Genomic DNA, 15,643 nt, shown 5'->3' on the forward strand with positions numbered 1-15,643 from the left:
ATGACGGTCAGCTGCAAGTTATTAGTGCAATTCCAGATTGCAGTTGTTAGCATGCGGCTAACTTGACAGCATTAAACACCTCGAATGTTTCCCTCCTCCTAAAAATACACATTATTAAACACACTTTATGTATATACCCAGCAGCCTTTGTTTTGTGAATAACGTTACCTAAGACAAAAACAAACTACACTCTCTGCTGTAAGTGAGCTGATTAGCAGGCTAATTAGCTAGCATCCACTTCTCGGCTCTCCGCTGAATAGTGGACACTCTCGTGAGGAAGCCAAAGCAGAAGTTGTGTCAATATTGTGTAATACCTGTACAGGTTCTAAAGGTCGCCTAATTTTGCTACATCAACACCTTATTAAGTCCCTGGAGAGTATGAAAGCAGCCAGGCAGCAAATATAACGTTACATACCCTGATGTGAAGTCCTGCTGCACCGTTTGCAGTCTCTCTCTGAAATTCTCAAACATGTCCTTGAGCTGCTTTAAATCCTTCTACACAGGCTTGATTAATGACATTTAGATTAGATCTGTGTTTGCCTACAGTCTTTCACGAGGGCTCCGGTCATCCTTTGTCAGATGACAGTGTCCTAATGTCCCGTTGAGGGCTTTTCTCCGTCGGACAATGTCTGCAGGACTAGTTCGCTTATTCATGCAGCCACTGTTTTACCTTCTCAGTAGATTTGAATCTCTATATTATTATCACACCCAGTTTGTCTTAAGTTAAAATTGTTATTCCTCGTTGCCTGTCAGAAAGCTGTACTAACATGAGCCCTTCCTGTACTAGTTAAACACACGCCTCCTAACTGAGAGTGAAAGTGACTGAAGCTTATTCAGCGATTCAGCGAATCGGTTCACTATACAGTTCATTTCAATGAACTGGTTCAATATAGGCCTACTCAATGAAGTTTAAACATACAGACCATCACATAGGGTGAATTCAGGTAAAGTAAGCTGTTTGATTGTATTGTGCTCAGTGGATTTATACTTTCAGAGCATAACAATAGTTCTTAACCTGTTTAATCCCAATTTTTTCCCAGTCATGAAAATATCCAAATCATGTGTCATTAGTAGGCTAACCCTTTGAAATAATCAATCATTATTTTTGGATTTTTTTTGGTAAAGTGTGTGAAAAATTGTGTTTTACAGTTGGTCACAATTGTGACCGGTGGGATAATATGTATACCGAATTAATATATTTCTGCAGTCATAAAAATGGTTATATACAGTCAAGCCCGAAATTATTCATACCCTTGGCGAATTCTGACTTAAAGTTACTTTTATTCAACCAGCAAGTTTTTTTTTTTTTTTTTTTTTTTTTGACCGGAAATGACACAGGCTTCTCCCAAAAGATAATAAGACGATGTACAAGAGGCATCATTGTGGAAAAAAATATTTCTCAGATTTTATTTACATTTGAACAAAAAGTGGCATGTCCAAAATTATTTATACCCTCACAGTCTATGGGAAAATCCAAAGTTCAATACCATTCCAAATAGTCCAAGCTGTTCTAGAGCATCCTAATTACCCTGATTCATTGGGAACAGCTGTTTTAAACAACTCAACAAGTGAAAAACAGAAGCTCTCTGCTGTTGGTTTGTGGACAGTCATGGCTAAGACAAAGGAGCATACTGAGGACCTGCGGCTGCGCATTGTGGCTGCTCACAAGTCAGGAAAGGATTATAAGACCATATCTAAATGTTTTGAAGTTCCAGTGGCTTCAGGGCAAAGTATTATTAAAAAATACAAGACGTTCCGCACTGTGAAAAATCTCAGAGGACGTGATCGGAAGCCAAAAGTGACACCTGTGCTGGCCAGGAGGATAGTGAGAGAGGTAAAAAAGCATCCAAGGATCACCACCAAGGCCATTCTGATGAATCTGGGCTCTGCTGGTGGCAACATCTCAAGGCACACAGTCCAACGGACACTGCACACTGCTGGGTTCCACAGACGCAGACCAAGGAGGACACCACTTCTCCAGATAAGGCAAACAAAAGCCCGCTTGGCCTTTGCAAATGCAAGAAGAAGACTTCTGGTCTTCTGTTTTATGGTCAGATGAAACAAAAATTGAATTGTTTGGCCACAATGATGTAGCCTTCATTTGGCATAAAAAAGGAGAAGCCTTCAAGCCTAAGAACACCATCCCCACTGTCAAACATTGTTTTTCAGCCGGTGGACCAGGGAACCTAATCACAGTAAACAGCACCATGAAAAAGGAGCAATACATCAAAATTCTCAACAACAACATCAGGCAGTCTGCAGAGAAACTTGGCCTTGGGCACCAGTGGACATTTCAGCACGACAAAGACACAAAACACGCAGCAAAAGTGGTGAAGAAATGGTTAGCAGACAAAAACATTAACGTTTTGCAGTGGCCCAGCCAGAGTCCTGACTTAAATCTAATTGAGAATCTGTGGAGGGAGCTAAAGATCAGGGTGATGGCAAGGAGACCCTCCAAACTGAAAGAATTGGAGCTCATCGCTAAAGATGATTGGGCAAAAATACCAGTGGAGACATGCAAAAAGCTGGTCAGCAATTATAGGAAGCGTTTGTTTGCTGTAATAGCCAATAAAGGCTTTTCTATTGATTATTGAGAAGGGTTTGAATAATTTTGGACATGCCACTTTTTGTTCAAATGTAAATAAAAGATGAGTAATAATTTTTTCCACAATGATGCCTCTTGTACATCGTCTTATTATCTTCTGGGAGATGTCAGTGTCATTTCTAATAAATAAAAAAAAACTTGCTGGTTGAATAAAAGTAACTTTAAGTCAGAATTTGCCAGGGGTATGAATAATTTCAGGCTTGACTATATCTTAGCCCAGCTACTTTAAACTGTTTGATCACATTCTAGGGTTACTACTGCACACTTAAAACCCTTATACAACACTCATAGGAATACTGAGATAAAAGACAAAAAAATATAATTATCAATGTATTTTAAAATTATTACTTTATTGTAACATATATCATCAAATTGTTATATTAGTGCTACCAGTATTGCAACATCAATATTGTAACTTGTTTGTAACATTTGAACTTTTTATTTAGTGCAATATTTTGTCATTGCAACATTTTAGTGCAATCTTCACTAACAACCGCATTAGATTTATACTGTATACCTAAGTTCACTGTTATCCCACCGGTCACAATTGTGACCATCAACATGTTTACTTATCTTATGACAACACTCAATAAAACTGAATATATGTGAATTTATAATATTAATACTAGACACATTAGGGATAATGTGTACCAAAAATCTTTGTCCTATCTTTATGTTAACATACTTTACTAGCCTTATGTTTTGGAGTTTTTATGCGTCTTATGATGCAAACAGGAAATAAACTGCTCTGGTGACAATTTGCATTAACTATATGAAACTGCACATATTTAATTGAGACCCTTTATTTTTTCCATATTTGCAGGAAGTGCACTGAAACATCAGTCAGTAAAGTGTTTAGAGCTTTTAAAATGAAAACCTTTTTTTACGGTCACAATTGTGACCGGTGGGATTAAATATTTTGAAAGGCGTTTAAATATTGCTGGCCCACTTTGTCTGAATGTGTTAGATATGGTGGGCCAGTGAGATTCAGGTAAGGTGGGCCAACCTTTAACTTTCAGTATTTACACCCAAATTCATTAAATAATTTGACATTCACTGGATATTTTATAGTTACCATTTATAATTAGCTTTTTTGGAAAACTGAAATGAGACTGCAGTCAGAAATTCGAGTCAGAGATGAAAGAAAGGAAAGAGAGAAAAGAAGTCTAAGCATGAAGATCAATCTGTGACGTGATGAAGGGATAAGAGGAGAAAAATATAGATGCAGAGTATTAAAATTGTAAATAGTTTAAGTGTTTAGAAAGCATAGACAGAAAAACATTTTTACATATGGTTACTATTTTAAATGTTCCTCTTATTATTTTTTGGCTTGTTTGTTATTGCTTTTGTTATAGTCGCATCTTTAAAATACTGTAGAGTTCATTTTTGTTTTCAAACATTATTCAGATTTCTGAATATTCTGAATTTTAATGTCAACGCACATGTTCTTTTAGTTGTTTAAAATTTCACACATGAATTGAGATTTACACATGATTTATTTTACTCATAACCTGTAGGATATATAGTAGTCAGCATTTGAAGTGGATCAAAACCTTTCATCAAAGTTGTCCTAAAACCAAAACAATACCCGTTTTAAAAAGCTTTTTTGATCCACTTCAAATGTTGACTGCTATATAGGTTATATATTTTTTGGGTTTGTTAAATATGTTTGTCTGATCATATATGTGACCCTGGACCACAAAACCAGTCAGCATGGGTATATTTGTAGCAATAGCCAAAAATACATTGTATGGGTCAAAATTATCATTTTTTTATGCCAAAAATCATTAGGATATTAAATAAAGATCATGTTCCATAAAGATATTTTGTAAATTTCCTACCATAAATATATCAAAACTTAACTTTTGCTTAGTAATATGCATATGCTAAGAACTTCATTTGGACAACTTTAAAGGCGATTTTCTGAAAATACTTTTTTTTTGCACCCTCAGATTCCAGATTTTCAAATAGTTCAAATATTGTTCTATCCTAACAAACCATACACCGGTGAAAAGCTTATTTATTCAGTCTTCAGATGATGTGTATATCTCAGTTTAAAAGAATTGACCCTTATGATTGGTTTTGTGGTCCAGGGTCACATATGTTAATACATAGTTTGTTTTTAATTAAGACACAGAATAATTTTTCAAATATAAGGGTTGGCCCACTTTACCTGAAAAGAAATTTGTCTGGAGTAGGCCTACATGCCCGCAAAATGTTTATTGGTATATATCTTGCAAATAACACTTTATATAAACTATATTCAAACTGAAATATTACAGCTGGACCTTAAAGTAAACAAAAAGTAATAAAGAAAAAAAAAAACATCTAGGTATCTAAATTAAACGTTTTACAAATAGGGGCCCACTTTACCTGAGTTCACCTTGGTCACCAGTTTTGAATGCTATGAGATGTATTAAGACACTCAGTATTCTGTGTATAAAGTAGTTCAAATTCAATCGTTTAAATCGTCGTTTTATGTAAATTAGCACGAAGACCTGTAGAGAAACGCAGTTTCGTTGAACAAACGCTTTACGAATCAGTTCGCTCAATCATTAAAAAGAACCTGTTCAAAAGAATGATTCGCGAATCGGACATCAGATAACGGAGAGGCGGATCTTTGAGTTTGAGCAGGGCTTCATAAACCTGCCCTCGCTGGTTTTCCAATGGGGTATGAGCCATCCTCGTGAGCCACGGGACCTTTTCTCGGCTATCCTGGACTGTGTGTGAAACAATAACTGTATTCACCATGTTATGCCACATAACTCGTCCGGACTCGGTGGTTCTGGAAGTGGAGGTGGACCCAAAAGCAAACGGAGAGGACATTCTCAATAAGGTGAGTGTCGAGAATTCACGTTTCAAGTTTAAATTTAAAGATTAGGTTGTTAAAAGTTATCAAATCATTTCTTAAGTATCACATGTTAATTAGCATCATATACAAGAGAGCAAATGTAATGTATTAGCATGAATGTCATGGCAAATTACTGTATAGCCTAGAACACAAAACTTTGGCAATTTTCAGCTATGTTAAAAATTATTTTAACATTAAATAATTTGCAACATTTGTGACTTTCTATTCCAAGAAGCTCACAACTATAGCAAACTGTATACACAAAAATTTGTGAGAACTCATTCTTTTGTAGAATTATTTATGCATCAGCAATTTTCTTTAAAAGCAGGTGTTCTCTCATACCACATTGCCACTTCAAAAGTCCCTTTTATGTAATATGTCTTGTCTTTCTGAAGGAGGAGGGGTGATAAAAGCCCAAGTCCCAGCATTCTTCAGATGAAAGCACATATACTTATGCATTAAAAAAATGACCATTTAATGTTTTTCTTTTTAATCCACAGATATGTCGGAAAATGGGAATTATCGAGGTAGATTATTTTGGGCTTCAGTTCACCGGTACAAAAGGAGAGATTTTATGGATGAATCTCAGAAACCGGATTTCTCAACAAGTGGACTGCATGTCTCCCTGCAGACTGAGGCTGCGAGTCAAGTTCTTTGTTGAGCCACATCTAATCCTGCAAGAGCAAACCAGGTGAAATTCTACCTAAGTGGTATTATTTTATCTTAGCGCCCATAGTTAGTTATAATTTGTTTTACTGCAACATTTTTGAAAAAAAGGATCTGTCTGTTGCTGCAGAGTCTGAGGTTTCACATGTTTGCTCAGTTTGGAGAATTCAAGGCACGTGGTTAACAGTTCTGTTCTTTTAGTTGTTTTCCTATGAGCGCAAACAGGAAGCAGCTGCTTAAACTGCTTAAAGTGACAGTAAATTTTAAAATGCCATATGCTTCGGTGGTTCTGTTGTTTGGTGTTCTTACCTTTGACCCACATCTCCATGCATTTATTCATATGATGTCTTTCTTTTACCTCTGTGGTAGGGAGTTACCTGTGTACATGTTTGCTCTTGAAACTGGTACCCTTTCAGTTAGGGAGTGCCCTTATGTAGGCCTGCTGAGGCTAATAATAATCCTCTGGAGGCTTTTAGGCATCTATGCGTGTATGCTCAAATCTTTACAAATGCTCCCTGAAGTTTAAGAAAAGTAGCCATTTTGTGGGATGCTCTGGAACGGTAGTACAGTGTGTTCCCAACTGGAGTCTAGTGGAGCTGTTCAGTCACGTCTGATGAGGGCTGTTGGTGGGGGTGGGGGTTGGGAAGTGTCAGTATGTCTGTTTCTGAGTCGAAACGCACTGTAATGTGATTCTCCCTGTTGCATAATCTTATACAATGCTGGGACTTAATCCAGCTCCCTCTCCATTAGCCTTTGTTATTCTTTCTCAGAGTTTAAATGCATGGCTATGTCAACAGATTACTTATTATAGTGCGGGCTGTGCATATTGGCTTAATAGGCTACTTGTCTTTATGTGATGCAGTACTGAACATATGTCAGTTGGCAATAGGTTTGATCTGCATTACTGAGAAGTTTGTAAATGTATTATACTATCTCTTTCCTGTTCTCACATGTACAAGCGATCTATGTCAAGTTCTAGAGATATTTGCCTGAAGTCACAAGTCTGCTCCTGTTACTAAAGTTCAATGGGTTTAGGCTGCTGAGTAACCCTGGCTTCAAGCCAGCTAATTTTTTAGATTGTATCAGTGGGCTGACAGTGCATGAATATTTTTGAGAGATACAACTACATATTGGTGATTAAAAAAAAAAACTTAAACGTTCACATTATTTTCACACACTGTCATCTCAATAAACCTATAATAAAATAAACCTAAATAATAGTGAGTCACAAAAGTTTAAAAGTACAAAATCTTTAGATAAAATATAAAAGAAAACCTAAAGTTTGCATATGTTTTGTATCATATTAATAATACACAAGGCCCATATAGTGAAAATATAGAGCACACCCTCGAGGAGGAAAAAACGCATCAGTTTTATTCAGAGGCCCAAGTTGAGCAAAAATATGCAATTTGGTTTAAAAGTTGTTGTTTATGTAGCAAAAAGTCAAATGAAAGTCTGATAGCTTGTAATGTAAATCAATGAGATTTATACAAAATAAGAGGGATCATACAAAATGCATGTTATTTTTTTATTTAGTGCTGACCTGAATAAGATATTTCACATAAAAGACATTTACATATAGTCCACAAGAGAAAATAATAGTTGAATTCATAAAAATTACCCCGTTCAAAAGTTTACATACACTTGATTCTTAATACTGTGTTGTTACCTGAATGATCCACAGCTGTTTTTTTTTGTTGTTGTTGTTGTTTAGTGATAGTTGTTCATGAGTCCCTTGTTCGTCCTGAACAGTTAAACTGCCCACTGTTTTGCAGAAAAATCTTTTAGGTCCCACAAATTCTCCCTCATTAAAAAAGCTCACTAATGCTCCAGAAGGAGACACAATGCATTAAGTCGGGGGGTGAAAACTTTTAGAATTTGAAGATCAGGGTTTATGTAACTTATTTTATCTTCTTGGAAACATGTAAGTATCTTCTGTAGCTTCTGAAGGGCAGTACTAAATGAAAAAATAAGATGTTTAGGCAAAAAAAAAAAAAGCATACATTTTCATTCTGTTCAAAAGTTTACACCCCTGGCTCTTAAAGTATCTTTTTTAACCTTCTGTAATAGTTGCATTTGAGTCCCTCAGTTGTCCTCAGTGTGAAAAGATGGATCTCAAAATCATGCAGTCATTGTTGGAAAGGGTTCACATACACAAAAATGTTTCTGAAAAAAAGCGGGTCAAACTTATTAAGCAATGCAATAAATACACATTCCTCAAAAACCTGTATTTTAACATGATTTTTCAAAAAAAAAAAAAAAAAAGAGAAGAAGTATATATGTTCATGTAAATCTAAGTTGCTTCAGTCCAGTAAATGTTCATCTTGAAATATTAATAACAATATAAGTTATTCTTACATTTATTTTCCAAAAAGCAACAAGATTTTACAGCAGAAAGAAACCTATACCATGATACCACAAGCTGAAGGGGACATTTAAAAAAATGTACTGAGACTTTTTCTTGCCAAAAAAGTATAAACTATCAGTCAGAAAGCAGCAAGCATGGAGAAGATTGCGTATAACACATTTTTCAAGTTTCAAGTGTTGATAATTAGGAGAGCTTAGTAATTCACATATCAAATATGATACATATCCTTTATGGTTATGAAGTGGAGTTAAGAAAGTTTTCTTTCCCTCAGGGTGCTAAAGTTTGTACTGATGATTCAGCACATTTCAGTAAGAAGCTGAGGCTTGCTTTATGATTATGTCCACATTTATAGGGTTTCAGCCAAGGTGGACTTTTTTCTTTTTTCTCTTTTTCTGTGTGTATATTACTTATGAAATTACCTATGAAATACTTGACTAATGCATTTTTTGATGAAATTCATTAATTAAATTGTTTACAATTGGATTTATTCAATCTTTTACATGTATTTTCTGTTACTTTGCAGGCATTTGTTTCTGATGCATGTGAAAGAAGAGCTATTCAAAGGAAGTTTGCGATTGGATGCGGAGCAGGCGATCGAGCTCTGTGCGCTACTTGCTCAGGCAGAGTTTGGAGATTACAACCACAACACAGCCAAATACTGCTACTCCCAGATCTACGGTCAAGACCCTAGTCATGACACCATCAACAAGTAAGAACACTGGAAAGTGTATATTTTCAGTCAGAATAACATCCTTCAAATAACACTACAGTAATTCTTCCTCTGAATGTAGTAGAAAGAACGTCATTGAGACAGTTGTGTGGAATAACAATGGTGTGTTTTGTGTTTTTATAGTATTTTTTTGAGGCACAAGTCACTGGAGGGTGTTAGTCAGGCTTCAGCGGAATATCAAGCCCTGCAGCTTGTTTCTTCCCTCAACTACTATGGCGTCGAGTGGCACTCCGTGCGTGACTCTGAGGGACAGGAGCTGCTCATCGGGGTCGGACCAGAGGGCCTGTTTGTCTGCAAAACAGATTTCACCCCTATTGAAAGGTGCATATGTATGACAACCAAAAAACATTGACAACAAACATTGTTAAATACCAGGTCATTCAAAGATTTAAAACAAATGTGGCTATAACATCACATCTTTATTTCTTCTTTCAGAATAATTTACCCAGTCATTCAAATGGCCACTCAGTCTGGAAGAAATGTGTATGTAACCATTACAAAAGACAGTGGGGACAATGTGGTTCTTCTTTTTAAGTTCATCAGTCCCAGTGCTGCCAATGGACTATATCGTGCTATCACAGAAATCCATGCCTTTTATAGGTGAATATTGTTATGTTATTGGATAGTTTTTTTTTTTAGGTTTGTCCTAGTTTTATTTTATTTAGCATGTTATATTTTTATTATAAACATGCATCCAACAAACATATTTTCATTTAATTTTCATTTTAGTTTTTGTTAACAGCAATACAACTGTGTTTAATTACAGACATTTTAACTTAAAGGGGTAGTTTGAAAAAAAAATTAAAATTCTGTCATTAATTACTCACCCTCATGTCATTCCAAACCCGTGAGACCTTCATTCATCTTTGGAACACAAATTTTGTCAGATATTTTTGATAAAATCCAAGAGATTTTTCGGACCCTTCATAGACAGCAACGCAACTGACACTTTTAAGGCCCAGAAAGGTAGTAAGGACATCATGAAAATAGTCCATGTGACATCAGTGGTTCAACTGTAATGTTATGAAGCTATGAGTATACCTTTTGTGCACAAAGAAAACAAAAATAATGAATTTTACCTTTCTGGGCCTTAAACGTATCAATTGCATTGCTGTCTATACAGGTTCAGACAGGTCTCAGATTTCATCAAAAATATCTTAATTTGTGCTGAAGATGAACAAAGGTCTTACGGGTTTGGAACGACATAAGGGTGAGTAATTAATGACAGAATTTTCATTTTTAAGTGAACTATCCCTTTAAAATCATCTTGACGTAAGGATTAGCAGATTTTCTAGGTTCTGTGTATTCACAACACCTGCAATACAGAAACTTTATACTCCATTAGTGATCAATTTAACATATAAACATATAAACCATAAAGCAATTATAGACTATTTAATACCCATTTTTAATTTGAACTTCACTCTTCAGGTGTGACACTGTAATGAGCACAGTGAAGATGCAATATAGCCGTGACTTCAAGGGTCACCTGGCCTCCCTCTTTCTCAACGAAAGCATCGACCTTGGCAAAAGGTACATCTTTGACATCCAGCGCACATCCAAAGAAGTGTACGATCGTGCGCGACGAGCTCTGTTCAATGCAGGGATGTCTGTGACTGGATGTGGGAGCCCAAGAGACAGTTGCAGTCACTCTCCGCTGAGACAGACAAAAGTTCAAAGGGAAGAACGGACGTGCGTCGGCTGCAGAGAAACTTATGTTTTGAAGGAGAAGCTCCAACGGCTACAAGAGGCCCTGACCTGCTCTCTGTGCTGCGAACAGGAGATCGATGCTGCGTTCTGTCCATGTGGACACATGTTCTGCTGCTATAACTGTGCCAGCCAGCTTCAGGTGATTATTGCATAGTTACTAAGATAAGTGCTATTTAGAACTATATATATGTTGAAGTCAAAAGTTTACATACACCTTGCACAATCTGCAAAATGTTAATTAAGAATAAGATGGATCATGCAAAATGCATGTTATTTTTTATTTAGTACTGACCTGAATAAAATATTTCATATAAAATACATTTACATATAGTCCACAAGAGAAAATAATATTTGAATTTATAAAAATGACCCTGTTCAAAAGTTTACATACACTTGGTTCTTAATACTGTGTTGTTACCTGAATGATCAACAGATGTGTTTTTTGTTTAGTGATAGTTGTTCATGAGTCCATTGTTTGTCCTGAACAGTTAAACTGGCTGCTGTTGTTCAGAAAAATCCTTTAGGTCCCACAAATTATGCATTTTTTCAACATTTTGGTGTATTTTAAACATTTCCAACACTGACTGTATGATTTTGAGATCCATCTTTTCACACTGAGGGCACCTGAGGGACTCATATGCAACTATTACAGAAGGTATCTTCTGTAGCTTCTGAAGGGCAGTACTAAATGAAAAAAATATGATATTTAGGCAAAAATTTTTACAAAAATGTACTCATCTTCATTGTGTTCAAAAGTCTACACCCCCCGGCTCTTAATGCATTATTTTTTCTTTCTGGAGCATCAGTGAGCATTCAAACCTTCTGTAATAGTTGCATATGAGATTTTCTCATACTTATCGATCATCAAAATTGACCAGTTAAGTTAATGATTAGGAGAACTTACACTATTAGGCTTACATAACCTCTGGTTACCCTCCTGGCATGTACTGTCAACCATTAGCGGCTGAAGATCTTGATAATCAGACGTTTCTCGTTACGCAGCAGTCTTGTGACCTTTTGAGTTTTACCCTCTGACATAACAGTAGTGTTTTATCAGTTCAGTGGTGCATGACTGTATAGTTAAAACTGGCACATCGCCTAACTGCATAATTAACATGAACAATAAAAAAATATAGAGGTTTAGATAAGAAGAATATGTTTGTTCACTAACATTAATGTTATTTTCCCTTCTCTCCACTTTCCTCAGTGTTGTCCAGTGTGCCGTTCAGATGTGGACCGTGTTCAGCATGTTTATTTACCCACCTGTGCCAGTCTGCTTGGCCTGGCAGAGGCAAAAACCACCACCTTCAGTTTGCCCAGAGGGATTGCTGTCTCAGAGGATTGTGGCGATAAAGAAAATACCTGCCAGATGTAGAATGGATAACATCTGCACACTATACATGGACACTATTGGCCACAGACTGTTTTGAAACATACAGAAAAAAAGTTTTGATAAATATGCAGTGTTTTTTAAAAGAGTGAGTTTAACTGCACAGAGTGAGGCCGGCTATCCGCAAGTACCTCAAAAAAACAATTACTACTGTAAATCATACTGTTATTTTTCACAGTATGCACATTATTTATAGGCATTAAAATGAATAAACAGTTTTACACTGGAGGTCATTTAGAGAGGCAAATATTGTGTATGGTACACAGCCATATTTTTATGTATTTGTTTACTTATATACAAATGTAGTAGTTAACACTCCGCATCAACTATGTTCTATATCAGAAAGGACTTTTAAAGGTGTATTTTATATTTGTCTGTGTGGGTGTGTGTGTATACAGTTTTATCTTACAGATATTTAAAAAAATACATTTTGGTAAATTACATGAAAATGGTTTCTTTGTAGCGCAACTGCTATTATATTACAAAAATGTCCAAGTAACAAAGAATTTTGTCCTCTTTCATATTGACAGGTATTTTATCATATTTTGTTATGAAATAAAAAGCTTTTACACACCTTTTAATACCTGCCTGGTATTTTTGTTTTCGTTTTGTTTAAATAATTCAATGACGTTAAATCTTTCCATGTGCACCTTTGGTCATGCAGATTGTATCCACCCATATTGAGCTGTATTATATTTTTTTAAAATATGCAAATTATATTTACATGTTTGAATGAGCAAACCTTGATGAAATAACCTTGCCATGATCTTTAGGGAATAAATAATTTAATGCAGCTAGTATTACACACAAGCCCTGTCTATAAACATTACTGTACATGTACTGTACATACTGCACAAAACTCACGTTTTGCACGTAAAACTACTGATATACTGTACATGTAACTACTGATATGCTGTATGTACTACAGTACTGATATGTAAAGTGTCTGACATGTCGAAAGTGAATTGATGGCAAAGGTTACACCTTATACACGTCAAGATAATGCTAAGGAGGCTAGACAAGTACAGTAAAGTACAGTAAAGATAACTATAAAATAAGTGCCCTGACCGTGTTATACCTCTTTACAGAGCATGCCCAGTTAAAAATACACTTTAAATAAAACCTATAAATTGATATAAATATTCTGAATATATACTATATATGCACTTTTTAACGCCAGAGAGGCTTTAGTCTGTCCATCAGTGGTGAAGATTTTTAAGTGACTCTTTTTAAAGGATACATCAATACAACAGTAGGAGGCGACAAATCTTTAAGAGTGAGTCATTAATTCATTCATCTGATTCCTTCAGTAAACACCGACTGAACGAAATAGACGGACTGAATTCGCAACAGGTACACTATAATACTTCTAATATGTTTGTCATATTGCAGAAATATACGACCAATATGCTAGTATGCTGTTCAGAATACAGCCACGTTTTATTGAGTGAGCCATTGAATTATATCAACCGATCAGTTCAAGTACATTTATTCATTTAAAAAAGAAAGACTACTAATGTTTTTGTTGCTTTGGCTTCGTTTGGAACGTTTTTCTTCGGTGAAGTGAAAACAGACATATTAACTGGCAATATTGTGTTTACAAGGTAAATTACTCAATATTTAGGCCTACAACTTGTTTATCGAACTGTTGTATGAAAGCATTTCGCTTATAACAGTGCTACCTTTACGAAAATTAACCATGGTATTATTGTAGTAAAAGTGTATTAACCATGTTTTTTTTGCATATTGATATTACCATTTGTATAACCACAGTTTCACTACAAATACCATGGTTAAACTATGGTTAGTGTATCAAAACCATGGATAATTTGTGGTTAACATGGTTTAACTATAGTAACCATGTTTTTTTCCCCCATTTGTAGTCAAACCATAGTTAATTTTCGTAAGGGTAAACATCCTTGTGTGATATTTGATGTATAGTATATATAAGATGCGTGATATGAATTTTATTTGGTGGATAAAGACATTATGAAATAAGGTAGTAAATGTTCATGAAAGAAAAAACAGTTCCTCTTGTCTCTACTGCCCCAGATTGGGATGGTCTGTCTGTCATCTGCTAGACTGGAACAAGGAACAAAATGTTCTCCATGAAGAAAACTACTATGAATTACCTATAGGCTTACAGACAAACCTATGGCCCAAAGTTCATAACTCTTGCACAATCTCACCCATCTGAGTCACAGGCTGTTTTCATGTCAAGCTATACTTTGACACTTCAGGCAGAACACAACAGGTGTTTGCATGTTATGTAATGGATGGCTGGAGTTTTATGTTAGGTATCTACCAGAAGGTGCTGTCTCAGAAGTGCATATCTATAAGCAGTGACATAGGGCAATGCATGGTAAGCTTTTAGCATCAATGCACAAGGTTCTTTAAATAAATGGTCTTAAAATAAAAATATTTTCACTTTCAGAGCAAAAATGTACAGATAATGTACTCACCCCCTTGTCATCCAAGATGTTCATGTCTTTCTTTCTACAGTCGTAAAGAAATTATGTTTTTTGAGGAAAACATCTCAGGATTTCTCTCCATATAATGGGCTTCTATGGTGCCCGCAAGTGAACTTCCAAAATGCAGCTTCAAAGGGCTCTAAATGATCCCAGCCGAGGAAGAAGGGTCTTATCTAGCGAAACGATCGATTATTTTCTAAAAACATTTACAATTTATAAACTTTTTAATCTCTACGGAGAGTACACACAGAGCTAGACAAGACGAGCATTTGAGGTTAAAAAGTATATCAGTTGTAATTGTTTTTTTTTTTAAATAACCGATCATTTTGCTAGATAAGACCCTTCTTTCATCAGCTGTGATCGTTTAGAGCCCTTTGAAGCTGCATTTTGGAAGTTCAAACTCGGGGGCACCATAGAAGTCCATTATACGGAGAGAAATCCTGAAATGTTTTCCTCAAAAAACATAATTTCCTTGCGACTGAAGAAAGAAAGACATGAACATCTTGGATGACAAGGGGGTGAGTTTACATTATCTGTAAACCTTTGTTCTGAAATTGAACTACTCCTTTAAAGATTGGTTCAATTGAAGGATTCTTTGGGGAAACCAAAACAGTTCTCCTATGGCATCACAGCAAAAAACCTTTCTGAAACATATGAGGAATTAAGGAAAGGAGGTGAAGTGAGGCCAAGTATGGTGACCCATACTAGGAATTTGTGCTCTGCATTTAACCCATCCAAGTGCACACACACAGTAGTGAACACACACAAACCGTGAACACACACCCGGAGCAGTGGGCAGCCATTGCTGCGGCGCCCGGGGTGCAGTTGGGGGACCGGTGCTCAAGGGACTCA

The 15,643-nt window shown here is 36.0% G+C and overlaps 2 protein-coding genes across 3 annotated transcripts in view; one reads left to right on the forward strand and one right to left on the reverse strand.

The window, feature by feature from the left end:
• The window catches only part of dtnbp1a (dystrobrevin binding protein 1a), a 24,731-nt gene extending 23,940 nt beyond the window's left edge, over positions 1-791 (reverse strand). For both annotated transcript variants that reach the window (XM_073847610.1, XM_073847609.1), the window contains exon 1: positions 412-791. In XM_073847610.1, the coding sequence (XP_073703711.1) occupies positions 412-471 (60 nt within the window). In that variant the 5' untranslated portion in view covers positions 472-791. The remainder of the gene's footprint in view (positions 1-411) is intronic.
• Positions 792-5,286: 4,495 nt separating this feature from the next.
• On the forward strand, positions 5,287-12,901 carry mylipb (myosin regulatory light chain interacting protein b). Its single transcript, XM_073847393.1, has 7 exons — positions 5,287-5,441; positions 5,957-6,147; positions 9,014-9,199; positions 9,344-9,541; positions 9,656-9,820; positions 10,652-11,069; positions 12,138-12,901. The coding sequence occupies exons 1-7, from the start codon at positions 5,355-5,357 to the stop codon at positions 12,303-12,305; spliced, it is 1,413 nt and encodes a 470-aa protein (XP_073703494.1). The 5' UTR covers positions 5,287-5,354; the 3' UTR covers positions 12,306-12,901.
• Positions 12,902-15,643: the final 2,742 nt, after the last annotated feature.

This window comes from Garra rufa, chromosome 9 (assembly GCF_049309525.1).
Source record: "Garra rufa chromosome 9, GarRuf1.0, whole genome shotgun sequence".
Classification (NCBI taxonomy): domain Eukaryota; kingdom Metazoa; phylum Chordata; class Actinopteri; order Cypriniformes; family Cyprinidae; genus Garra; species Garra rufa.